Raw genomic sequence first — 25,907 nt, 5'->3', positions numbered from 1 at the left:
TAAAATGTTTGCTAAAAAAGTAATGCAACATGTTACTTGTAGGAGCTCCTCGACTCTTCTTCTTCTTCTCATCACCTTCTCTATTTTTGACGATTGTAGAGCATGTATGTTAGGTCTGAGATGAAATTTGGTCTCTCTATCCATATCCGTGAGGCTTAGGTTTCGTTTGCGATGACTTTGTTAGTGCTTCTTAAAGCAGCATTCTAATATAAAAATTAAATTTTGTATTAGAAAGCAGTTTTAAAAAGCAGTAAGAAAGATGTCCCAAACGGAGCCTTAGTGATATTTTTTGCTATGACATTTAAGATCAAAAACATATTTTTAAAACATGTGTGGAAGCTTATGATGTACCTTCTTATAGATTGTGTCCTCAATAATGATAATCAGTGTTGTTTTCAGCAAAATATTTCTCGTTATTAAAATCGAGAATACATTTTTTAGATATTTATTGGGTAGGATTTCATGGGAGAGGACACTACGAAGGCTAAAGAGGGACATGATATATTACAAGGCAATTGTCATAGAGAAGAATGCCTTAGCTTAGGATAATATAATTATATATACAATATCACTACAATATTAGGCATATAAAGCCATCTTAGATGAGAATAAGAGATGGGGCTTATTTTTTGGGGAGAGATCATCAAGGATGCTGAGCTAGAGGAACAATATGATGCTCAGGGGCAAGGATTTCTTGTTATTGCTTGTGAACAAATTTGTAATTCCTTATTTTTTTTCTCATGATTAAGGATGCAAATATATTATTTACTCACAAGCATTGTCTATCTTATTTTTTACAAGCAAATGTCCCTCCCAAGTTGGTGTTGGAGCGTAGAGCTAATGAGTATATTTATAAGTTCGTTGTATATACTCTCACTTAGGCTTCATTTGAGACGGCTTTCTTATTACTTCTTAAAGCTACTTTCTAGTATAAAAATTGAAAATTTTATATTAAAAAGCAACGGTATGAAGCAGTAAAAAAGCTATCCCAAACGAAGCCTTAGTCTATCTTAACTAGGATTATAAGGGAAACAAGTACCCCTATTTTTGGAGAAATTATTTTGTGCGGACGCCTCACGTCATCTGGAGACCAATCAGAATGCACCACATCAATAACGTGGCTCGGTACCGCTCAATACCGAGGCTCGGTACCGCGCTCGATATTTCTGATGTGACTCATTTTGATTGGTCTTCATATGTAAAACTATGTTTGGCGTCTACACAGAATAATTTCTCCTATCTTTTAGGAGATGGTAAGGGAAATTGCGAGAACCTTCAAGAAATTACCAGCAATCAGTTTGAAGAACGCAGAGAAGAGAGAAGGGCCTGTGGAAACTTAAGAAACTGGAGGCACTGCAGACAGTAGGGAGATTATAACTGCCTATTCTCAATGAAATTATTAAAATTGATGACATTTTTATTTTTTTATTTTTTTTGGGATTCATCAAATATACAGATCAAAAAATTTTTTTTTTTTGATGAAAAATTTTAATTATACAGTTTAATATTAGATGCATTTAACTGCAAACATAAATGACAGCATTCACATTCATATCAGGAGATAATACTTTTCTTATAGAAACAGTATCAACCAATCTACTTAGAATTCAAAACAAAAAACACTTCTTCGTCTATCTATATAACATCTTGATATCATCTTTGCTCATACTTTTGTTGAATGCAAAGCAATCTTCCTCTCAAGCCCAGTTTTGTCAGCTCCAACAACCTTATCAATCTCCTTACCATCTTTCACAAAGAAGAAAGTAGGAACACTGCTCACATTCCACTGGTGGGCGACATTGTGAACTTCGTCGATGTCGATCTTGAGGAAGACGGTCTTGGGGTGTCGCTCTGCCAGGCTCTTGTAGACTGGTGCGATCGACCGGCATGGTCCGCACCATGCCGCTGTGAAGTAAAGAACGGCTAATCTTGACAGTTTCGTAGCTGCCTTGAGCTTTGTTTCAAGCTCGACCGATGAGTGAATGCCCACAACATTTCCTGCAGATAAATGGCAAGTAGTGTGATGCAGCTTGCATGCCAGTACAAGCATTATTTGCAAGTAAGATTTTGTTTGGGATAATTTTTTTATAGCTTTTTAAAGCAGTTTTTTCTTAAAAAAAGTCTAGTTCAAGATATTTTTATACTAAAAATTTACTTTAGAAAATAGTAAAAAAACTGTTTCAAAAAAAGCCTAAATCACTCGAGCAATGTACAAGTATTATCATCATCATTCGTAGAGTTGTCAGCAAGCTCTAATCCGTCATTTATGGCAATGCCAATGATGGGGTTGCAACACATAAGCACCCCATCTAAGAACTACAATGTGGGAGATGGTGCATAGCATAGAAATAGATAAGTTTTCAGATTGTAACTTCCTTTCTCATAGGATGTGTATGATATAGGCTTCGTTTGGACGGCTTTATTATTGCTTATTGAACCAACTGTTTTGTTAAAAAAATTATTTTTTGTACTAGAAAGCTATTTTAAGAAGCAGTACGAAAGAAGTCCCAAACAAAACCATAATGATTACAATCAACAACAACAACAACAACAACATCAAGCCTTTATCCCACTACATGGGATCGGCTACATGAATCTTTTTTCTCCATTGTGTCCTATTAAAAGTTAATGGTTACAATCAAAATGCTAAAATTTATATACACATTTAACCTTCCTATTATATTTGTCAATGCTGAACAGTGTATCATAGCAGAGGAGCGCATCATTTTAAACATTACGCAAAACATTAAAAATTATGAATCAAAATACAAATAAACATGAAAGACTACTAAATTGAAAGATAAATCATCGTGATAAGAAAACAACAAACATAATGCTTAATTTCAAATGCTAAATAACTTAACCAATTAAGTTCAACTGTAGTTTGAACTAAATCTGACATTCTTTTGAATACCTAATAGTGATCAGGATAACTAATACTAACATGCGTATGCTAACAAATTTTGAACAACAAAATATAATTAGGAAATAGCAAAGTTCGCGTCAAAGGAATGACAGGATACCTTTGTCCAAGAAGACAAGGAGTGCGATTGCTTTGAGAGGAAGGCAACTCAAGCGTGCAGTTGTTGTGTGAATGTATGAGGAAGACAAGACAACTTATTGTGCGCAATGCCTTAGCCAAGCTGGGCCGAGACCGAGTAATTGCTATGTGACCAATTGTTGTGATTGCAAGGTGGAGATTGTGCAACCAAGATGAGGCCGAAGGAGTTCATGCTTGGTTGAGACCGTGCGGCCAAGACAAAGCCAAAGGAGTACGTGCATGATCGATACCGTGCGAACGAATGACGTTCTAGTCGAGTGAGATAATGTTGTAAGTGCAAGAATCTTGATCAACGGGATAAATATTTAATGCTTGTTGGAATAATTTAAAAATAATTAAAATTTAAATTAGTGAGCACTATGGGGGCTATGCTCCATGTGCTATTGTCGCTGCATATTGCAAATAACTACACTATTTTGAGCCATTGCACCATGTTGCGTCATGCACCATGGACTATGATGCGCTATTTTGTATTATTGACATGTAAACTATCTAGTTTAACATGTAAGCTCAAATTTAAATCTAGAGCTTTCTAGCCTATTTTCCACACTTAAATCCTATCTTGAATTTGCTTCTTCAGCCCTTCGTCTTGAATTTCCTTCTATAACAGACGAACTTTAACACACCCTCTCAAGCAAAAGAACAGAGGCCTTCCATTCTAAGCATGGAGGCGATTTCATGAAATATTGCTCCATTAATTGGGAAAAAACCTTTGTTTGATTGACTTCCTGAGGCTGCGGAGGCATAATACATGTCGATTGTATCTTACTCCAACTTGTCCTTGAAGAACTGTATGCCAATCTCAATATGTTTTGCATGATGATCATGTTTATTTGCTGCAAGGGCTTTACCGCTTGATTCTTAGCTCATCTAGGTTGATCTTTTACCATAACAATTAACAATTCCCCAAGGCAATAGCCTTGAATTATGAATCAACATAGAATTTAGCGACCATACTCTATTTTTCGCTCCTCCATATTACTAAAGGTTGATCTTTTATCTACTAGTAAAACTTGTATATTTGCATCTCTCTAGGCTTTTAGTGTGAATCCTTTGTTCTTTTTTAATAGAACTTCTTTAGGTAGATTACTTAGATAGTGAAGCACAAAATAGAAAACTTATAGGTGTGGCTCTCTTGACTTATATATAAAAAGGCTGATCACTCCAACAAAGTATGCAATGTCTAGTTGGATATGGGCAAGGTAAATGACTTTTAAGACCAAACTCTCATACATCTCCTTACCAATGCTTGGTTCTTTTTTTGATTCCCCTAGTGTATGATTTGGCTCAATAGGTGTTGCAACCTAGCCATTTAGCTTCCTTCAAGAGTTCTATTTTATATATATATTGTGGGCTCCGAAAATTCGGCCCCGGCCTCCGCCCGCACTATTTGCTTTTTGCTTTTCGCAGATAGTTTTAACGTATTAAGTTCCGGGGTAAATTTTGGAAGGCAGATGGGTTTGTAGATAAGACACTACCCAGAGATTTCACTCTCATTTTGCGAGGACTATATGATCTGAGTTCTTGTTTCCTATAGGCACAAGCCTCTATAATTAATTAGCCCTCCCGATAACGAGAGAGAACTTTCGACTAAGGCTAGTCATCAATCAGATACGTATAAATATGTGTTATCTGGCATATAGTAGCAGCATGAGTTTGGATTTGAGAATTTAGAAAGTTTAATAGCTAAAATAGGTAAATTTCACCATTTTGCACTTAAAGCGGATGGTGGGGGAATGGATGATAGACCCGATCAAGATCCCATGTTTCCGTCATTGCAGGCCATCGTGGTCCCTAGTCTACTTAATCAGAGGAGGCAGTCGACCCAACCTGACAGAAGGATCCTTGTCGGCAGCCATGGATTGCTTCGTCCAAGGAGACCTTGTAGACCTGTGGTAGGTATTTGTCTAAAGGGATAAATTTGAATCAACCTTAACTTACAGAGGGCTTTGTGCCCTATCAATCATATCCTATTGATTCATATCTCAAGGATTTGATGCCACTAAGGAACGCATTGGCTCTGTCCATAACTGATATTTCGTGGTGCCATTTGATGGCAAAACCATTCGGTTCAGATGGCATCGGGTCATAACCATTTATCCTGCGGGGCCATTTGGCGGCAAAATCGCATCCTTATTGGCAGGAGATTGTTTGATAATGGATCCTAGTGATATTTTCGACCATGAACACCTCTGGTTGAGATAGACATTCAACACAGCCATCATCGAGGTGTTTGGGATCATTTCCATTTGATTAAACTTTGTCGACACTATCAACTTGCCGATAAGAGATCGGGTTACGTAGGCTTTGTGCATTTATTAGTGAATTCATAGTGTTATAGGCCTTGAAGGCCTGATGTAAATGTATTAAAACAAATATATCGGTCGCCGCAACCGTATATTTGTTTGATGGTTCGAACCCTGTCGACTCCTATTGGTTTGTATAGAAGGATCATGTTCGAACTTGAATTCACTTATTGACTCGCGCAACATCCCTAGACGTCACGTATGAACTTATAACACGCTCGTCGGGTCCCATGCGGGTGTTTGAGGGCATTTTATAATTAAACCCTGTCAACTCTTTTTTACCTACTTAACAGGATCATGTTCAAATTTATTAACCCGCGTGACATTCCTAGACGTCACGTTTGTGAATACAAAGATTCTGAAAACCGGACCGGACAATGAACCGAAAGAGGGAGAGGTTTACGGTTCGACCGGTCGAACCAAGGTCAAACCGGGGTCGAACCAGATGGCGTAATAAATAATAATATTTTTAAAAATTAATAAAATAAAAATCATATAATATAAGTATATGAGCATTTAATAATATTTATAAATTTTTAAATATATAATAAAATTTTATACATATAAATATCATTTAATAATAATATATTTATAAGAATAATACTTAATATAATATATAAATTTATAATATAGATAACTTGCATGTATTATGATGAAATTAATCATCATATTTAATAAAAAATTTTAAAAAGTTTTAAAAATTTTAAGAAACTAAAATTTATTTTTAAAATTTTAATTAAAATAAAAATTAAATATTTTTATAAACTGGCCGATTCTTTCCAACCGAGACCAGTTCATCGGTTGAACCGCCGATTTGATCCGGCCCGATGCAGAGCCGGTCCTGAAGCTAGATCGTACCGACCACCAGACCGGTTCACGGTTGAACTGACCGGTCCGGTCCGATTTTCAAAATAGTGGTGAATACATCATGCTCGACGGGGCCCATACGGGTGTTTGGTTATATACCCCATTTTAGGTACCTATGTTTATACATGTTGTAGTGCATGTGCGAGGGTACTTTAAACATTTGATGGCTCTTCTTTCTACTACGACAGCTTGTAAAGATTTATGTTTTTGTTTGCTGCATATCATCTGCTTCCACCCGCAAATGATTGATGTGTTTAATTGCCATTGGATGGAGTTTATTGCAGGGGCACTGTCATGTTCTTTACTATAATTTGTGCGTGCTTTGCATTTACTGTAGTCCTCTTGCATTTTGTTTGTAGGCAATATATTTAACATATAACAGATCTCCTACAATAGCTCGTAGGAGCTTGTGTTTGGCGCAGTCCTTTATACATTTCTTCTTATAGATGACATGCAGTGTGTATGGTGGACTTGTATAATTGATGTTTTCTTGCAATCAACTATATACCCATCCAAATTTCATCTCTTTGATTTTCATTTGTTTGTTTGCATACGGATGTTGATTGGGAAGGTCCTACTGTGTTCATCACATACAAGATCCTTCTAGTAGCATTTGAGTGCATGATAGATATATATCACATTCTCTTGAACATTCTGAGCCATCTAAATTTCATCGTTTATTATTTGCATTTGTTTGTAAATATTCATCTGATGCTTCAGCACAAGTCCCTTGTTCTGTTAATTAATGTTTCTCTAGATGACTTGGTTTCACCAACTATCTCTTTCACATCAACTAGTGAGTTATTGTGTTCTTCATGTCACCTTGGTGTTGAAAGTATTGTTGTAGGTATTGCATTCATCCCTCCTTACATATAAGTTGATCAGCAGGGCCATCACTTACACTTACCTCTCTCTTATTAATTAACGTTCGTTATGCATTAATCTTTATTGCTTGTAAGAGACCGAGATATTTGCTAGCAGTTTGATATGTTGGTTATAGAAGCATTTGATCTCTAGTAGATTGTAGGGATGTCACAACATTTATTTCATTAATGATATGAGCATCATCTAATCTTTTTAGAAATTAATTTGATCATTTGCCCAAACCACATCTATTATGACTTTCTTGTTGCTAGCGATCAAGCTGTACTCATAGATCTCTTGTCCTAACAGAGGGGTTGCAATGTGTACAAATACATGGTGAACTTAACATCATGGATCATTAACATTTATTGTCTAGTTGAAGTGACAATTGGAGATATTGCATTGCTACTTATACAAATGTTTAGGGGTGTCAATTTCGGGTCATGGGTCGGGTTCGGGTCGAACCCGAAAATGACCTAGCATAATTCGGGTCAACCCGAACCCAATCCGTTTGTAAAAACGGGTCGATTCTCCAGACCCGAACCCTACCCACTTGGGGTTCGGGTCAACCTGACCCGACCAGGGGACATGCGAAAGGCCATGAGTAGCTTTGCAACAGCAGCGTAAGGAGGCATTGGCGGTCCTTCAACTGGCGTTCGGCGACAGTAGGACGTGACAACGATCATTCGGGACGGGCGAAGAGACGCGAAGGCGGCGGGGGAAGCGACGCGGTCATGCGAGTGGGCAGCGCAGCGGGGGGCAGGGCAGCTCGGTCACGCACGCAGGGGGGGGGGTGCAGACGGGTTAGCGGAGCTCAGCGGCATGCAGCTCGGTCACGCGGGGGCAGCTCGGTCAATCCATGTCATTTTCGGGTTTCCGGGTCAACCCGACCCGGTTCGGGTTGACCTGAACCCGAAATTTTCGTGTCGCGTTTTCGGGTCGTGTCAAATATTGACACCCCTATAAATGTTACTAAGTTCCATGTTTGCACCTTATTGATTTTTGGAGCTTTGGTCATTACAAGTATCATGTTCAAATTTAGGCATTATCCAACTTCTCTTACACTTGGACTTGTAAGCTTATAGTTCAATCAAAGACATTATCACACTTGAATGGTTAAGATTCTCTTCTCGAATATTTAGATTTTGATTATTCATTTGTTAAACCAAAGTCTAGTCCCAATTGTTCCACTCGAGTTTAAATTCCTCTTGGCCAAACTCATTTCAAGTCTTTTGCATCATTCAATTTTATTAAGTCTCTTATTTGCATTTGTTCCAGTTTGAGTCTAAGATATGTTCAAATAAAGTTCAAGCTCAATATGAGCCTCTTCTGTTCGAGTCCCATGTCGTCCATGCAAGTTCAATTTCATATCCAAATTATTTAAGTCATGATGGCTTGAGTTCTAGCAGCAAGCTCAAGTTCCATGTCCCCTGTGAATTTTCAAATAGGTCTCCTTCTTTTGTTCAAATTCTTGCTTGCATTCGAATCTATTTCATGTTCAAATTCATTTCATTTAAGTTCAAGTATTTTTATAAATCATTTTGCGTCCAAATGCAAGTCCAAATATAGTATCGTGTTCATCCGAAATTTCGACAGCCTCCCGGCATCTCCCCAATTTAGGGGAAACTATGGAAAACTGGCCTCCTGCCACGCTAGAGAAAAGCATGCACAGTTAGTGTCATAGGACACCGCGGCCGTAATTTTCGTCCCCCACCACGTTAGAGAAAGACGTGCAAGGGTCTTCGAGCATAAGTTTAAAATAAACAATTTTATATTTACCCCCGCCTCAACGTAGGCGTCAAATAGGGTTCCCTTCCCACCACACTAGAGAAAAGCATGCATAAGTTAATTTTTCGGTGCCCTGCTAACGCCGAAAACAGAGTTTTGTGCTTACCCGCCCTGTCCCAAGCATCGTAACAAATTCCCTACTACCACGCTAGAGAAAAGTATGCATATGTGGTCGTTCGCCGCGTTGCAAGCGTCAGGAACGGGTTTTCCATGTTTAAAGAGCATTATACTTTCGTGATGGTTGATGACGACGGTGTGACACCGATGAAAAGCACAAATCATTGTTTTTTTATTTTATATATATATATATAGTTAATTATATAATAATAATAATAATAAATACTAATATGCAGAAATTAAACTAAATCGATAATGTTAAAAAGAAAGTATAATAAAATGTGGTATTTAGAGATCAACCTCCTCTCGTCTCTGTAAGTTCGGCTCAGTAATCAGTTGATGGATTTCGAAGGATCAGACGGCTATAAGAAGGGGTCAGGTATGGGTTTGAATTGGAAGTAGAGATGGGTGGAGGAGAAGAGGTTGGGAAGCTATGAGAGGGGATTGGCCGCAAGAGCAAGGTTCGGTTAAGGGATTTGCATTGGGGTTTGATCGGAGCTTATAAGAGAGGTAGGGAGCTCTCTCTCTCTCTCTCTCCCTCTCTTTGGATCAAATAAATCGGGAGGTTAGATGTGGGGGTTCGGCTACTGGAGACAGAGAGAGCGACGGGTTTGGAGACCAGAACAAGGTCGGCTGCAGGCTCGAGTGGAGGCCGGCTTGATGGGGTCGACCTTGGACTGGGATTCGCGACTCACACAGAGGCCAGTTAGGACTGGGGTTCGCGATTTGGAACTGACGGGAAGAAAGGCTTGGTCGGGTTGGATGCGACTTGGGCTCTGGTTCCAATCGAAGGAGGAGACGGAAAGGAGTTCTGGCGTCGTGTTAGCTTCAAGCGTTGAGAGCTCGAGAGTCCACGTATGTAGAAGGAGAGTATTGTCGAAGCCTTTTGCTTCGTTCCCTTGCCTTTTAACGACACAAAGGGCAAAGTCAAGACAAAGCACGCGATCAAAACACAGGAGGCGACACTTCGGTGCCGTCTGCAGATCAGGTATGGGGTGTCTGCATCTACAGGATTTGCGGTAGAGCTCCACCACAGGTAATGATTTATGCATTTTTTTTTATTCCCATTCTTTGGCTTATCTGGTAGAGGTCAATATATATATATATATATAAAAGGAGAAACAGATACCTTGCTTAGAGCACGAGACTTCAATTAAAAAAGAAAAATACTTTAATTTTCAAAGCTCCTTTTTATCTCAATTTCTTGATTAAACATTGTCTTAGATATTTTTTTTATTCTATTTCCCTTAAGTTAGATTGTAATTAATCAGATTTTTTCGGAAGATAGTGTCAGTGTTTAACTAGATATGGGGTCCTTATTTCCCATGAGCGCAAGCACTCATAATTAGTTATCCCTCTTAACATGTAAGAGAGAACTTTCGATTGAGGATAAATAATTTTTAGATAATTTAATCTCAATTGTGGGGAAAATGGAGGCAAACCCGATCAAGATCCCATGATTCCGTCGTCCCGGGTATACCATAGTTTCAATCTACCAACACTAACAATTATTGACTGTAGTGTCCAGGGAATCTGATTAGCAACCATGGGTTGCCTCCTCTTAGGGATCATGAGTAGATTGAAGTGGTTAAATATGAATTTTAGTTTTAGTTTGAATTTTGTTTGTGTTTTGAGGTTTACATCTATTAGAATACCCAAATTTTATTTAATTTGGAATTTATGACTTCATTTAGAAGTAATCCCAAAATTTGGATTGGAGCGTGTCTTACGACTTCTTTAGAAAGTAGCCCAGGTATTTAGATTTAGGTTGAGACTTACTGCTTTCGTAAAAAGTAGCCCAGGGATTTGATTTGGAATGGGGCTTACTATATTTATGAGTTGCCCAAGGATGAATTTTACAACCTAACTCTACAATAAGGCTGTATGAAGGTTTTAATTGTTTGAGTTGGTCTTATGACTTATATTAGGAATTATATCCTGATAAGCGAGTCTTACAATTTAATCTTTTAGACTAAGATGTCCATTGATTTAAATTAGATTGTTTGGGGTTTAGGATCATTGCTATTTATTTATCAATTTTCCTAAAGTGTAGGACTTACTGCTTCACTTAGAAGTTGCCCGATAGCGGGTCTTACAACCCAATCTTATAAACTAGGATGCCTATAAATTTGAATTTAATTATTTGGATTTTTAGGATTATTACAACCTATTTAGCAATTTTTCTAAAATACGGAGCTTATTACTTCCCTTAAAAGTTGTCAATTGGCGAGTCTTACAACTTAATCCTATAGAATAGGATGCCCAGGGTGAGGGATCTTGGTTTGTGTCATCACCTAAACATTTACTTAGAGGTCGGACTTACAACTTCTATTAGAAATGGTCTATGTTTTAATTGGGGGTTAGGAGTTATGTCAATTTTACCTAAAACTCTTCCATAAGGTCGATCTTATTTCTTTCCTTTGAAAGTTGCCGGGTAGTTGGACTTACAACCAAGTTCTTATAAACAAGGCTGCCTATGGATTTGAATTTCATTGTGTGTTTGTTAAGAGGATGTCAGTTGTTTAGGATTTGTTACTTGGAGAGTTTAATATGTTTGTGAAGTTGGATTGAGTTTGTAATTTTGACACTTACAAGCAGTTTGTTTTTAACTCTCAAATTTAAAAATGATTTGGATTTAAATTACTCTTGGTTTTTTTTATTAAATCAATTTTTTTAATCAAAATTAATTATTTTTTACTTAATTAATCTCGATTAATTACTTTAATTAATCTCGATTAATTACTTTAATTAATCTCGATTAATTAATTTAATTAATCTCGATTAATTAATTTAATTAATCAATTATAGTTGTAATTAAACAATTGATTATTTAAATTTGACTTTCTCCCCAATTGTTCTTAAAAAAAGTTTTATAATTTCCCAAAAAATTTCGGCAGCCTCCCAACGTCCCCTCCCCATCGAGAAAGAAACCGGGATGGCATCTACCGTAATTTCTTCCTACTCGAACCTAAGGTTAACGACGTAGGATCTTTGAATTTAAAACCATCCAACCAGGATTTGAGATCGACTGCGTGGGGCCTTTGAAAAAACTATCTTGATCGGACTTAAAGTCAACGACATGAGGTCTTTGACACCTGTTTAAAATTCTATCTTCTATTTTATCTGTTTAATATCATTTTTATTATATGTATATGTATAATATCATATAATATTATATATAATATAATATATATGATATCTATTGTATCATAAAAAGGGAGGGATGGAGTCTGATCGGGTCGGCTAAGGCACGCACAAATGGATGGAGAAGCAACTCGTGCAATCTCTGTGCCTTATGCGAATCGAGGTTGGACAGTAAGGAAGGAGCCGAAGAAGCGACTCGTGCGACTTCTACACCTCTTGCAAATCAACGAAGTCGAACAACGATGGGGAGCTGAAGATATGACGGGCAATCTCTGTGCCTCCTGCGAAGCAATGAAGACGAACAACAACGGGGGAGCCGAAGAAGCGAAGTTGAAGAGTGACAAGGAGCCGAAGAAGCGGGGCGTGTTATATTTCCCTCTCCTGCGAAGCAACGAAGTTGGACAGTAATCAAGAAGCCACGCGATCCCTTTCTCCTTTTTTTCTTTTTATAATGTTGAAGTTTTTTAGCAGCAAAAATTAATGCTAAGCATTGCTTTTCAATTGGTGAATATTTAGATTATGCCAATATTAATGTCAGTTGATATAATAAAGGACATTTTTTTTGCCATCTTAATTTATTTGTGCTAGCAGAGCTCCGAGTGATTCTTCAAGAGCGGCTGTATATAGAATTAGGGGCTTCACTAGGATAGGGGCAGCAAGGATCAAAAGATGTAGCAAATATTATTCTATGTTATCAAATGTCTCTTGATAAGCATCATCCCATATAAAAGGTGTATTTTTTCTTCATTAGACGTGCAGATGGTTGACATCTACCTGAAATGTTAGGTATAAAACTTTGAATGTACACTAACCTACCCTGAATTAAACGAAGTTGCTTTAAAGTTTTTTGAGGTGGCATTTCCATGATTGCTTTAATTTTAGATGGATCAATTTCAATTCTTCTATGACGTACAATAAATTTAAGAAATTTTTCGGATGTAACGCCGAAAGCACGCTTTAATAGATTCATTTTCAAATTGAATTTCTGAATTCTTTCGAATACAATCTTAAGATCATTTATATGCTCATGTTGAACTTTACTTTTTACAACCAAATCATGAACATAACATTCAACATGTTTATGAATTAGATCATCGAAAATTCGAGTCAATGCTCTTTGATAGGTAGCCCCAGCATTTTTCAAGCCAAATGCATCACCTTGTAGCAATATATGCCAATGGGTGTTCAGAATGAGGTATGATTTTCATCATCCGGATCCATTTTGATTTGATTATAGCCAGATGATTCATCCATGAATGAGAACATATCATGATTTGATATGTTATCGACCATAGTTTTTGCATTGGGCAGTGGAAAATCATCCTTTGGGCATGTTTTGTTCAAATCTCGGTAGTTTATACAGACACATATGTTATCATTCTTTTTCTTTATTGGAATGATATTGTCGATCCAATTAACATACTTCTCTTCTCGAATAAAACTAGCTTCAATAAGCTTCTTGATTTCAGCAATGACTTGTTCTGCAATTTTAAGTCGCATTTGCCTAGGTGCTTACTTAACATACAGTATTTTTGTATCGATTGAGAGTTTATGCACTGCCACCTCTGGTGATAAACCAGACATTCCAGTGTAATTCCATGCAAAACAATCTTTGTATTTGAGAAGTAACATTTTCAACTCCTCTGCTTTGTCCTGCAAGAAATTAACACTGAGGAATGTATGTTTGGGATCTTCATTAGTGTCCAAGTTTATTTCTTTGAGCTCATCCACAGTAGCTTGACCATATTCTTCGAACTCTTTTGGAGATTTTTTCAGATCCATAATTAGATCTTCTGCTTGATTTTCAGACTTTGACAGTCTCTTCTCCTTATCTGTAAATTTATAGGAGGTTGTGTATGTAAGACATGAATGTTGAGGATACTCAAGATAATGATAGGATGTTACTCGTGTAAGATATAAATGTCGAGCATATCCAAGACCCCATGTTGTAGACAAACCATTGCCAATAGGCTTTTGTGCTTGCTCGTTATGCCACAGTTTTCTGAAGTAACGAGCTTGCTTGCATGTTTGCACGAAGAAGGATATTCTTTCTATCAGCTTTCTCATAATGGGTGAAGGATACTGAGAAATGATTATCAACATATCTCCGTATTACCAATCATCTTCGCACTATATTTCATGAGTAATGTGATGCATTATTACTCTTGATTCCTAGAAAATGGATCCACATTCATTGAGACCTCTTTTAGGGGGGGGGGGCATAGAAATACTTCAAGATATACAATCCAAGGGCAAATGACTTGGAAGAGGTCTTTAACAAGACGTTGATGAAACTATTGAAGAAGATCCTCACCAAGAATAAAAGAGTAGCATACAAAAATGATGGAAGAATTATGGGGCATATCGTACTACTTACAAGATGCCGACCAAATCCACTCCCTACTCATTGGTGTTCGGGGTTGAAGCTATACTATCACTGAAAAATCAAGCTGCCATCACTCAGTGTAGTTATCCAATATAATCTGACTCAAAAGCAAAACGCTCGATTGAGAACGGAAGAACTCGACGCACTCTATGAAGTCAGAATACATGCTCAACAGAACCTGAAAATCTATTGGGTGAGGATGGCGAAATCATTTGATCGAATGGTGCATCATCGAATATTTCAAGAAGAGGGATTGTTCCTGGTGCTCAGAAGATCAATTATCTGGCACCAAAAAATAGGCAAAAAATTTGTGTATATCTGGGAAGATACATTCGTCATCGAAAATGTGTACCTAAAAGGAGCTTACTAATTGATCGACTTAGACGGTCAGAGGTTCATGCCGCCGATTAACGGTCGAAACTTGAAGAAGTATCATGAATAGGGATAAACATGTATTTAAAATGTTATTGTGTACTTTACATGTACCTACTAACACACGTACGCCATATGTTTTAAAATTCTCTGGTAATACAAGAATATATTTAAAAAAAAAATTTGGGAGCATTTTAAATATTTATTTGGGTCGACATTGTGCTGCATACCGAGATCCATGAATAAATATTTAAACCTATTTCATTTCAAAATATCCCTGCGAGGAAGAGGCATTTAAAATTTATTTAAGTCGACATCATGCCGTGTGCCAATATTCCCGAACAAATATTTTAACTCTGAAAGATTAAATCTATTTCATTTCGAAATCTCCTTGTTACACGGAAAATTTTAAATATTTATTTGTGTCGACATCGCGTGCGTACCGAAATCTCCGAATAAATATTTAAAATCATTAACTACGAACATCCATTCAAATCAGGATGCGACAATTTCTACAATCAATGCATATATGGAAGATTTTCTTGAAGTTCGGAACACCATCCTTCCAAAGTACCAAGATTTCAAAAGTCAAAATAGAGATCTTTGTGACTATATGCTCCAACAAATTGAGCCGAAAAAGCTTAAAGTTTTCCAACTGCTTGAAGCTTAAGGATCGAATGGGTGTAGAAGGCCGGATCCAACACGCCCAAATATGACCGGATCACTGGCGACTCCGTCAACTCAACATGTCAGAAGAAAAGTCGTAATAACGGAACCCCCACTTCGTCGACCCGTCAATAGAGACTGTGGGAATAACGAAGACTAATATGACTCGACGAGTTCTAGTAGTCGTAGTCCACAAGACTCTCATAATTAGTCGGAGAATCAGAGTTATAGTGGGAAGAAGTCCCGAGCAACTACCAAATGTGCATAGACTCTAAGTCTTCAACCCAAAAGACGACTTCAAATCTACCAACTTCAATAGATTCAACATCTGGAAGCGTATTTCCTATAGCTCAAGTCTAAAGCCTGAATGGGTGTAAGAGGACGGATCCAATGCGCTCAAATATGACCGAATCGCTGTCAGTTATGTTTGCTCAACACGCCATAAGAAATGTCGTAGTAGAGGAACCCCCCCCCCCAACCAATCTTAGCAACTAGAGGACGAAGAACTATCAAATCCTAGCTCTCATAATCTGATGAACTCAAGTGATTCAAATTGAAGTCTCCTTAACTGATTAAGGGTTGAGATACTACATGCATTTGTACTATCAATCGAATCCAAAGCCTGTAAATCTTTCGTCAAATCAGCTGCATAAAGCATTGGACAAAAAGAGCTAAAATTTCTAAGATTTATGCTGAAGCTACGACCACTAATTCCAACTAGTGGCTAAAGCGATACTGCTCACAACCACCCTCAAAGACAATGGACATTTTAAATATTTATTTGGATCGATATCGCACTGTGTCCAAATTGTCAAATAAATATTTAAAACCCCTTGTGGCACCAAAAACACAAGTTTAAAACACAACTCAAAATATAATACAGCTTAAAGTACAACACAACTCGAAGTACAACATAAACAACACAAAAGAAAAAAAATCCTCCAAATATGTAATAAAAATTATCATGAGTTACAAGTACACTGGGACTCAAGACACTACAAGAGTACAGACCACAAAAAGACGAGGACACGTCAAAAGAGACGAGCTTTTAAACCCTCCAACCTGTCAGTAACCTCGGCTAAAGTCTGAAACTCTGACTGGGCGGTTTGAAATTGCTCCATGGCTTGTGCTAGTAAAGAATCTGCCTCCATCATCTCTTGTTGTAAAGACCGATGACGCTGCTCCTCCATTCTAATGAGATGGTCCAGTCGGTCACGTTCCTCCCGTATGTGAAGCAACCGGGACATCTCCTGCCTGATGTCCCTAAAGAGATCCAGCATGTGAGTTGTCCGCCCGTCTAACTCCTGGGTCATGTCAGAAGAACTCTGACAGTGTCTCCTCAGAGCCTCTTCACTGTAGTCTAATCGATCGTGGATGTCGTCATCCCTTGCCTTGCGACTGGAAACAATCTCCTCCGACTGTGAAAGTGTAAACGGGGCCCGGGTGATCGAGAGAGATCTCCGTCGCCAAATGCAGAACTCTGCCTCGCGACACACCGCCTCCCAAATGAGTAGCTCAGTGATACTCGTCCCAAAATTGGCCATTAGGCTGGTGAGTCGGTCGACGTAAGAAGTAAACTTGATCCAAAATTCTGGAGATCTCGGGTCAACGCTGAAAACTAAATCCCTAAGAACCTCTACCAAGTGGCTGCATCTGTCAGTGGTCCTGGGGGTCAGAGGTAATGGAGCGTAGCAGTGGATCTTTGAAGTGTAGTCGAATCCCTCAAACACTGCACAAAGCGTTACAATCAATTAATATTATAACAAACATTATAATAATGCATTTGATCTATATGTACTTTTCCATATATAATAATAATTAAATCTCATATTTCTCCTATTATGTATCTTGTAACTAGGCCTGTTCTTCGTTATAATATATTTAAATCTATATGTACTATTTGCAAACTAAGATGGCATTTCAAGTGAACGAAGCTGCTAATGGAGGCAACCTTAATGATCAGAACCCGTGAACTCTTAGATCTTAATGGAGGCAACCTTAATGATTATATATATAAATAACAAGTGTAGCATGATTTGTGCTTGTTTCTTATAAACACTGGTTTACAGCATGATTTGTGTTCTGATGGCATCATCAACTGAAGTAATAGATTCATGTTTCAAAATAAAGGCGCAAAGTAAAGTAAAAGAAAGTAGAAGAAATGAAGGGGGGACAACCATCATAATATCAGTGCATAAAAACTGGAAATAAAATAACAATAAGCATTTGCAATATAAACCAAAGAATTAGTGCCTAGAAATAGAAATTATAGTATTTGTAACTTATCCTGAAAGATCACTTGGCTGAACTCTTAGGGAGTAATATCATGTATCTGGCTGTAGGAATTTACTTGGAATAGAATGAAAGGAAAATCATATATAGAAGGTCATACCATCTTGTAAAACAGACAGGTATTCAGATTCAGCCTTACGATCCTGCTCATAGGAAAAAAAAATCCATCAATAAGATGTCATACATTCACCAAAAAGAGCCATTCTGTCAAACAAGTGAACTTATATATGATGTAGATGCTGGTAAGTTGTGAAGGCTACTCAAGCATGAGAGGAATAGAAAAAAGGACATAAAGGGAGGAGGCAAATAATAAATTTCAGATAAAAGCACTCATTCATAATATGATTATATCGAACCCACTACATAGTCTAAAGCAATAAAGAATGTAGCAGCCACAAAAATTGGCATTATATAACTCATGTTTTTTGTCACTTCCAAGAGGAGACCTCTTTTATCTTTGCATCTAACTGCTTTAAACACAAAATATAAGTTACTTGTCAATCGACATTGGATGCATTACATGTCATATTTCACTAACTTACAGTTGTCCTGAATGTAAAACAAATGAGTTACTTTTTAGATTCTAATCCTAGGACGTATGTCTATACAAGCTAGTATAGGCAACTCGCAGGTACCAAAATGAGCCTTGCCAAAAGAAACACTTGATCGAGCAAATTAGAGAATTGTAGGCACGTGCCCTGAAAAAGCTGGCATTATACGAGCTCACCCTCGATAAGTTTGACCAACAAGGCACATATCCAAGCGACTTTGACCAAGGAACTCGTCTCAACAGTCCTTCACTGGAAGAAGCATTCACCCTATGAGAACCCACTATTTCAATAGTTCCCTTGATCAAGCCAACTGTTTTCTATAGATATCCCCGTCCAAATAACAAGAGGCACACACCTACAGAGCTCACAACTATGTTCATCCCTAACTCACAACCATCCACATGAAACACTCGCATAGGAGACTCATTGCTCTGCCATAATTGGTATTGCTTTTCTCAACTATGATGGCTCTTTCAAATGGCTTCGCAAGGCTCGCTTGCACCAAAGATATGAATTTTTTTATGATCGTTATATTCCAACGCCATCCCAACGAACTCCTGTCTCTATCAGCGAGGTTTAAGTAACAATAAATCATGTCCATTGGGGTGCAATTGGATGAAAATTTTGACCATATTACTGTCCAGTGCCCTAAGCTGGCTGAAATTTTCAAAGTTCTTAACTCTTGGAGATTTGCTATCCCCACATTCACCTCCTTCTTCGAGTTCAACCGATTTCTCAAATATAGGTCCACCCTAAACCCAATGGTACCTTACCTCTACTGCTGTGTAGTCTATCAACTATGGCGAGCCTATAATAATAAAAAAAACAAAACATGATAGGTCATTTGAGACCCAAGCATTCCTGCAACTACCTTTCTTGGATCTTCGGCAGCAGCTCGCCACCATCCGATGTTGGCACAGTGGAACACCAACTAGCTTCTAGTATTGTCCAATATCAATTATTGGTGTCCACACCAAAATCAAGGTTAGTGTGGATGGTGTGCTTATCCCTACCGATCGTGCCGACCTTGGCATGGTTGTTTGGAATGCTAGAGGTGAATTCATTATAGCTGCAGGCAAACAATTGGATCATTGAGATAGCACACAAATGGAAATTGAAGCAGTGTTATTTCCTTCATCTGCCTAGCAATTTTTAGTACAAGAGATGTTTATGGTCTCTTAAGTCTTCTCTTCTTATTATGTACACTAGAGTTCATAAATTGAGTCACGACTGAATCATCAAAGTTCAAGTATATCATTTAAAATATTTGCTTAACAAAATAAAGTAGTCTAAAAACAACAAGACTTATGCTATTGTGTGAATGTCCACAAACAAAAACAATGGAAACATACAAAAGCATCACTCGAATTAGTTCAACTTATATATGCAGCATATGTGGGTCTAACAGGAATTAAAATGGCTAAAAACACTGGAATATAATTAGTTTAATTGTTTTATAGCAACTACCACAGCTTCAGCACGTAGACGCAGTCTTTCAGCTTTCCTTTGTTCTCTCTCTTTCTTCAATCTCTCATATTTTTTGTGATGCTCTTCAATTTTTTGTAAGTTAGGCTCAACCTGAAGAATAAAAAATTCAAAATACTCAAGTCCCTATACTCTAGTATTTATATCTGAGAAACCATTAATGTTCAAAGTTTTTTGCTTTTTAATTTCCCTTTCGTTCTGAGAATTGATTACTACCATTTTTAGCACTGAATGGATCTCCTCATCATGATCCAGTTTTGAAGCAGTATGTAGATCAAATGCAGCCTCCTCCCACTTTCCCAATAGAGCTTTCGCCATACCTCGAGATTTATATCCTTTTGCTGAATCCGAATTTATCTAAAAGCAGTTCGATGAAAATGATATCAAAAGACTAAGAAACGACAACTACCAACATTCAGCAATAAAATGAACATGATAAAAGCTAAAAATAACTAAGACCTCTTTTGGGACGGCTTTTTTATTGCTTCTTAAAACGACTTTTTAGTATAAAAATTAAAACTTTTGTACTAAAAAACTGTTTTAAGAAGTAGCAAGAAAGCCGCTCCAAACGAAGTCTAGATTAACCTGCAAGGCTGCATCAGCATCTCGAATGGCAGCATTCGGTTTGCGCATCTTCACAAAAACACTAGCTGAAAATAATGAGGTGTGTCACAATATGTTAGTTGCTCAACATAAGTAGGATGATGCCTTAGCAAAGATGTTCCACAACTTTACCTCTAGTTGCATATAGAATAGCTGATGTGGGATTAAGTGTAATAGCTTCTGTTATATAATCAATTGCATCTTCAAATTTACCTAAAATACATCAAATTCAATCTATAAACTTCAAAGTATATGACTTTATTAAGTTTTCCTATCAAGAGAAATATAGAACAGACCCTCAGATATTGCATCCACAGCTTTTGCTTTGGACATTTGTGCCGCATCACGGTTCTCTTCAGTAACTTCAACTGAGGGATCTCCCATCTATAAAAAAATTCAGGACAGTTAAATTGGTCTTTTCTTGTTAAAGAATGTGTCTTTTACAAAAAGTAAACAAGGAAACCTTTTGTGGGGAATCATCATCAGGTTCCACAACTTCTCCTTCCAACTCGATATCCGATTCAACAATTTCATCCTCATCATCATCGTCTTCAGTCTTTTGTTTAGGCTTATTACCATCACCAAATTCAGTACTTGGCATGCCACCACTTTCTTGTTTCACATGGCTTTTCTGCAAGGTTCATAAAGAAATTGCACATCATAATAATTCATAATATACTGCTTTGCCAAAATAAGAACAATTTCAGGATATTCACTTTAACAGCAAGATGATGGAAGGAAGAACAAGAAAACTCCAGTAGTGCAGTTTCAAAAAGGCTTGGAAACTGACCCAATTCAACACCTTCGTAGCATAGCTTGACCCATTTCAGATGACGGAACTATGAAAAACTTTACTTGTGCAGCCTAATTTGGTTGAATAATCAACCAAGTCGTGCTGCAACAACTACTTTTTATGTGTCTTACAAAGGAAGCATGATACAAGCAACAAGTCACCCAAAAGCCATCTAATAGCCAACAATGGTCGACCTTAAAGAACACAAATAGTCAATTTATTACACCTACAACATCAGCATTGAGGTATCCATGCTAATAAACTATGTGCCCAACTAGGAAAACCTCCGACGAACTGATAATTTACAATATTAAATTATGCAGTGTAAGATATATGCAAGACATTACACGCGCATGAAATGTCCCAAACATGCCACCGATGAATATTATTAAAAAAAATTATAAATCAATTTGTATTGCATCAGCTCGATTTTTTTAAGTATCTCATAGCAGAAGAAATTGCATATGCAAGAAGTCACCCAAAAGTTATCTGATAATAAATAATAATCAATTGCCAAACGTAAAGAATATATCTAATCAAATTTATTGCAACAACAACATCAACATTGAGGTTTCAATGATAATAAATAATGCATCAAACTAGCAAAACTTATGATGCACCGACACTTTAAAATATCAAAGTACGCAGTGTCTGCACATCCAGGGTAAGGCAAACACCTAAAACACTTCATGCATGTGTCAAACACACTATCAGCTTGTCCAATAAAAAATAAATAATACATACATCGAAGATGTGTGCCATATGTTAAGTGAAATAATGATGATGGAATGCAAAGCTATGAAAGAGCATAGACTAATAAAAGACTTTTACTTCTAAAATATAAAATTCAAATATGCTTTAAATAATATATATATTCAACATATGTTAGCGTTTAATTCTTCCAATATAATTGTCTCACATCCATATCTGTGCATCATAAAGAAACACCTAAAAGAAAGAAAATAACATCTAGTAATAAGAAGTTTAAACACCCATTTATCATCCAAGAATGTAAAAAAAAATTGAACTTGAGTGCAATTTAACAATAAAAAGGAAATCAAATTATCCTAATAGCATGGATGAAGAGCTCACATACAAAAACACACGCAAGCATTTCCACTTTTCAATCTTAAGAATCATTCTTTCTTAAGAAAAGAATTATTCTTATTAACGAAGAAAAAGCAAATTCACCTCTAGAAACGTGTCCACAAACAGTGTTCACTCTCTGCCATTCAAGACAGATAGAAACATGAGAGGATAACCTCAAGATAGTCATATCTTTCCCTAAAAAGATACCATATGGTATTCCATGTTCCTCAAGATGAGTTATTTCAAGGTGGCCCAAGCAATCTAACAGCACTTAAGTAACAGAGATCATGTTTGACACTTCATTTTTACACAATATGTTTCTAGACTTTGCTGGAGTCGATGGAGCTTTTTCAAGTGTAGCAAAATCTAGTCCAGCACAGCACAAAAAATCTTGATCCAGCCGTGTTTTCAAGTGGCAGCTTGCTGCAATTCCTAAAGGCGTACTTTAGTAGAAAACGACCAGATCCCAATTTCTTCCTTCTTTCTAGAACTTCATAATCGATAAATTAGCAGTGTCCTTAAAAGATTTTTTTTTTCCGGATATCTTTCAGTGACTAGGGATTACTTGTTCTACCTTTCAAATTTCTATCAAATAAAAAAACGTCACATGGAGAAACTAACAAAACCATTCATCAAAATGTAAGAGAAAAAAAAAAAAAAAACTTCAGAGAACAGAAAGAAACTGCCATGGTGAACAAAATTAAAGAGAAGGGAGAGAGAATCTCTAACCGAAGCTGAACTGGCAGGAATCTGCACGCCAAGACTGAGAACCAAAAAAAAGAATATTTAGCCATAATCCAAGTTCTCCAGGGTAACCAACAGTAGAATCGCGTTAAAGGTAAAGAAAAAAAGCGGAGAAAGAACACCTTTCGAGATAGTCTCGGAAAAACCCTAGCGAAGGATCGTGTAGAACAGACGGGTCTGATTTGCAGTGGCCGACGAAAGCCCTCAGCTGCGCCACCTTTGCTGCGTCCATCTCTGTCTCTGTCTCTCTCTCTCTCTCTCTCTCTCTCTCTCTCTCTCCACGCGAAGGTTTCTTTTTAGTTTTACAGCTGAAAGTTCCGTGAGAGGCTTCTCGGGATTTACATCAATGCCACTGAAAATTTTATCATTTACAAACTTAACACTAAATTTTATTACTTATTTATATAACATTTAAAATTTTAAATAACAAAAATATTATTTATTATACATATAATTAGGAAAGTATATATATTATTATATTATTTTTTTTGGAGAAGTATGTTTAAAAGTTAAATTTAGATGAAATTATCCCGATAAAAAATAACACATTCTATTCACATATTATTTTTTGAAGTCAAAAGAACATGAGATTGATTCAAACATATTTAAATTGAAACCTAGTTCAACTTCATATTTGAGCTTGGTTTGAACACAAATTTAACTATACTGACCTTACTCTTTCATGCGTAAACGATCTTGTAGCGAGCTCCTATCACTAACCACATTCCTTCAGATACCTCTAGTCCCATTTATGCCTTCCTCATACGAATTGCCATCACAAACCCCTCTTCCCTTCACTTGCCATTGATCAATCAATTGCCTTCTCCCAACAATCTCTCACACGAATACAGAGCTGTGGATGCATGACATTCGAACATTTTGGTTCGATTCTTGGTTCAAACCCAAATAAATACCTGTCATCTGATTGGAACTTAGTTCAAACCTAACTTCTAAACGAATTCTAACTAGGTTTGTATATTGTTCGAATTTTGACTTGAAGTTGTAAACTAGCTTTGAATCGAAATATGTTCAAATCAATTTTATACGCTTCAACTTTAAAAGGAAGTCCATAAATATAAGAGTAATAGAAAGTCATTGTGGTTAATTTCACATTAAAGATACATTCATATAAATTTCTCTAAAAAAACAAACAATAATATTTCTTCAATTACTTGCCTTATGAGTAATATAATGTTAAATTCTCAAAGAATAAATTACTATATTTCTTTTATTACTTAATGGGATTGTAGAGATTGCAATCCAAGAATGTGATTTTGAAGTTGGAAAATTGCAATCCATAAATAATTAAGCTAAAAACATTAATGTGGCATATTTTTCTATGATTTCACAAACATATAATGATACATCTCATATTTAATTGATAAATTTATATTAATAGAATTCTTGATTGTGGATATTATTTCACATATTCAATGAAAAATATTCTCCACGACTCAGGATTGTGAGGAGGTTTTTAGGAATGTCTATATTAATAATGGAGTGGGTGCATATAAAAATATATAAACATGAATTATAATATTTTTCATATCATATATAACATTGCCGTTGTCAGGTCCCAAGTCCTAGATGAGAAAAGTGGAGGGTTGTGTTAGGTAGTCGACAGCTAGCGTAAAATTTGTCGAATAATAATGATATGAATCCTTTAAGAAATTGTGTTAATGCTAGGGCATCCTCTGGAAGCGACGCGCTGTATGGCCTGAATACAGTGACAAGTGTGCAAGGGCCGCTGTACCGGCGCTCGGGTGCAGTGTTAAATAGGTAAGGGTTCCCACATCACGAACGGATGTGGGCAAAGAAGCTAGTCCATGAAACTAAAATTAGGATATGAACTTGGAATATAGGTTCCCTTTAAGAAAAATTAATGGAATTAATATATATTATGATTAATAGGAAGATAAATATTTTGTGCATTCAGTAAATTAAATGGGTTGGAGAGAAGGCTAAGGAAATTGATAGTTTAGGATTTAAACTTTTGTATTCTAGTAGGAGTCGTACTAGAAATGGTGTAGGGATTATTATAGATAAGAGTTTGAAAGATAATGTTACAAAAATTAATAGGATTAGAGATAGAATTATAGCTTTAAATATTATTGTTTATGATAAGATTGTTAATATTATAAGTGCTTATGCCCCTCAAGTAGGCTTAGATATGAGTTCTAAATTAAATTTTTGGAATGACTTAGAAGAATTATTACAAAAGATACCTCTTGAAGAAAAACTTTTTATTTGAGAAGATTTAAATGGACATGTTGGTAAAGAGGTAGATGATTTTAAAAGCATTCATGGTGGTCATGATTTTGGAACGACAAATGAAGGTGGCAAGATCAGATTAGATTTTTATTTAGCTTATGATTTTTCAATTGTTAATATCTTATTTAAGAAAAAGAATGAGCATCTCATCACTTATAAAAATGGATATAGTACAACCCAGATTGACTATTTTTTTATAAGAAAATATGACCGTTTAGATTACAAAGATTATAAAGTTATTATGAGTGAAAATTTAAGTACCCAACATCGATTATTAGTTTTGAACTTAAAGATACACATAAAATAAAAAATAAAGTAAAATGATATTATATGATTAGATGAGGGCATTTAAAGAATATTAACAAAAATATTTTTGAGAGTAAGATTTTAGATCTTAAGATTTTATCTGTGCATGAGGATGCTAATGTTATGTGAAAAAAAGTGACTAGTGATATTGAGAATATTACAAAAGATTGGCTTGGGGTTTCAAAAGGGAAAATTCCTAATA

At 36.5% G+C, this 25,907-nt stretch overlaps 1 protein-coding gene across 2 annotated transcripts; it reads right to left on the bottom strand.

Moving 5' to 3' along the window:
- Nucleotides 1-1,516: 1,516 nt before the first annotated feature.
- LOC110098157 (TPR repeat-containing thioredoxin TDX) lies at nt 1,517-23,411 on the bottom strand. 2 transcript variants are annotated; one of them, XM_020824889.2, is made up of 10 exons: nt 23,251-23,411; nt 23,114-23,147; nt 20,966-21,133; nt 20,799-20,886; nt 20,635-20,715; nt 20,485-20,549; nt 20,116-20,256; nt 19,882-19,992; nt 17,964-18,006; nt 1,517-1,998 (listed from the first exon to the last, which is right to left on the bottom strand). In XM_020824889.2, the coding sequence occupies exons 1-10, from the start codon at nt 23,358-23,360 to the stop codon at nt 1,664-1,666; spliced, it is 1,176 nt and encodes a 391-aa protein (XP_020680548.1). In that variant the 5' UTR covers nt 23,361-23,411; the 3' UTR covers nt 1,517-1,663. The 2 variants fall into 2 exon arrangements, with proteins under 2 accessions (XP_020680548.1, XP_020680547.1); XM_020824888.2 differs by lacking the exon at nt 1,517-1,998 and adding an exon at nt 16,425-17,300.
- Between the last annotated feature and the right edge of the window lie 2,496 nt (nt 23,412-25,907).

The sequence above is a fragment of the Dendrobium catenatum genome, unplaced genomic scaffold, assembly GCF_001605985.2.
Source record: "Dendrobium catenatum unplaced genomic scaffold, ASM160598v2 fragScaff_scaffold_1238, whole genome shotgun sequence".
NCBI classification, from domain to species: domain Eukaryota; kingdom Viridiplantae; phylum Streptophyta; class Magnoliopsida; order Asparagales; family Orchidaceae; genus Dendrobium; species Dendrobium catenatum.
Note: the sequence above shows the minus strand (reverse complement) of the source record. Positions and strands in the feature narration are given on the sequence as shown.

What these genes read in the sequence shown, in the direction of transcription:
- LOC110098157 (XM_020824888.2), bottom strand. Translation starts at nt 23,360, where the DNA reads ATGGACGCAGCAAAGGTGGCGCAGCTGAGGGCTTTCGTCGGCCACTGC. An exon ending in ATGATGATTCCCCACAAAAG is followed by an intron (nt 20,887 to 20,965) that starts GTTTCCTTGTTT and finishes ATTTTTTTATAG; the next exon opens with ATGGGAGATCCCTCAGTTGA. An exon ending in CCTGTCTGTTTTACAAGATG is followed by an intron (nt 17,301 to 17,963) that starts GTATGACCTTCT and finishes CGCTTTGTGCAG; the next exon opens with TGTTTGAGGGATTCGACTAC.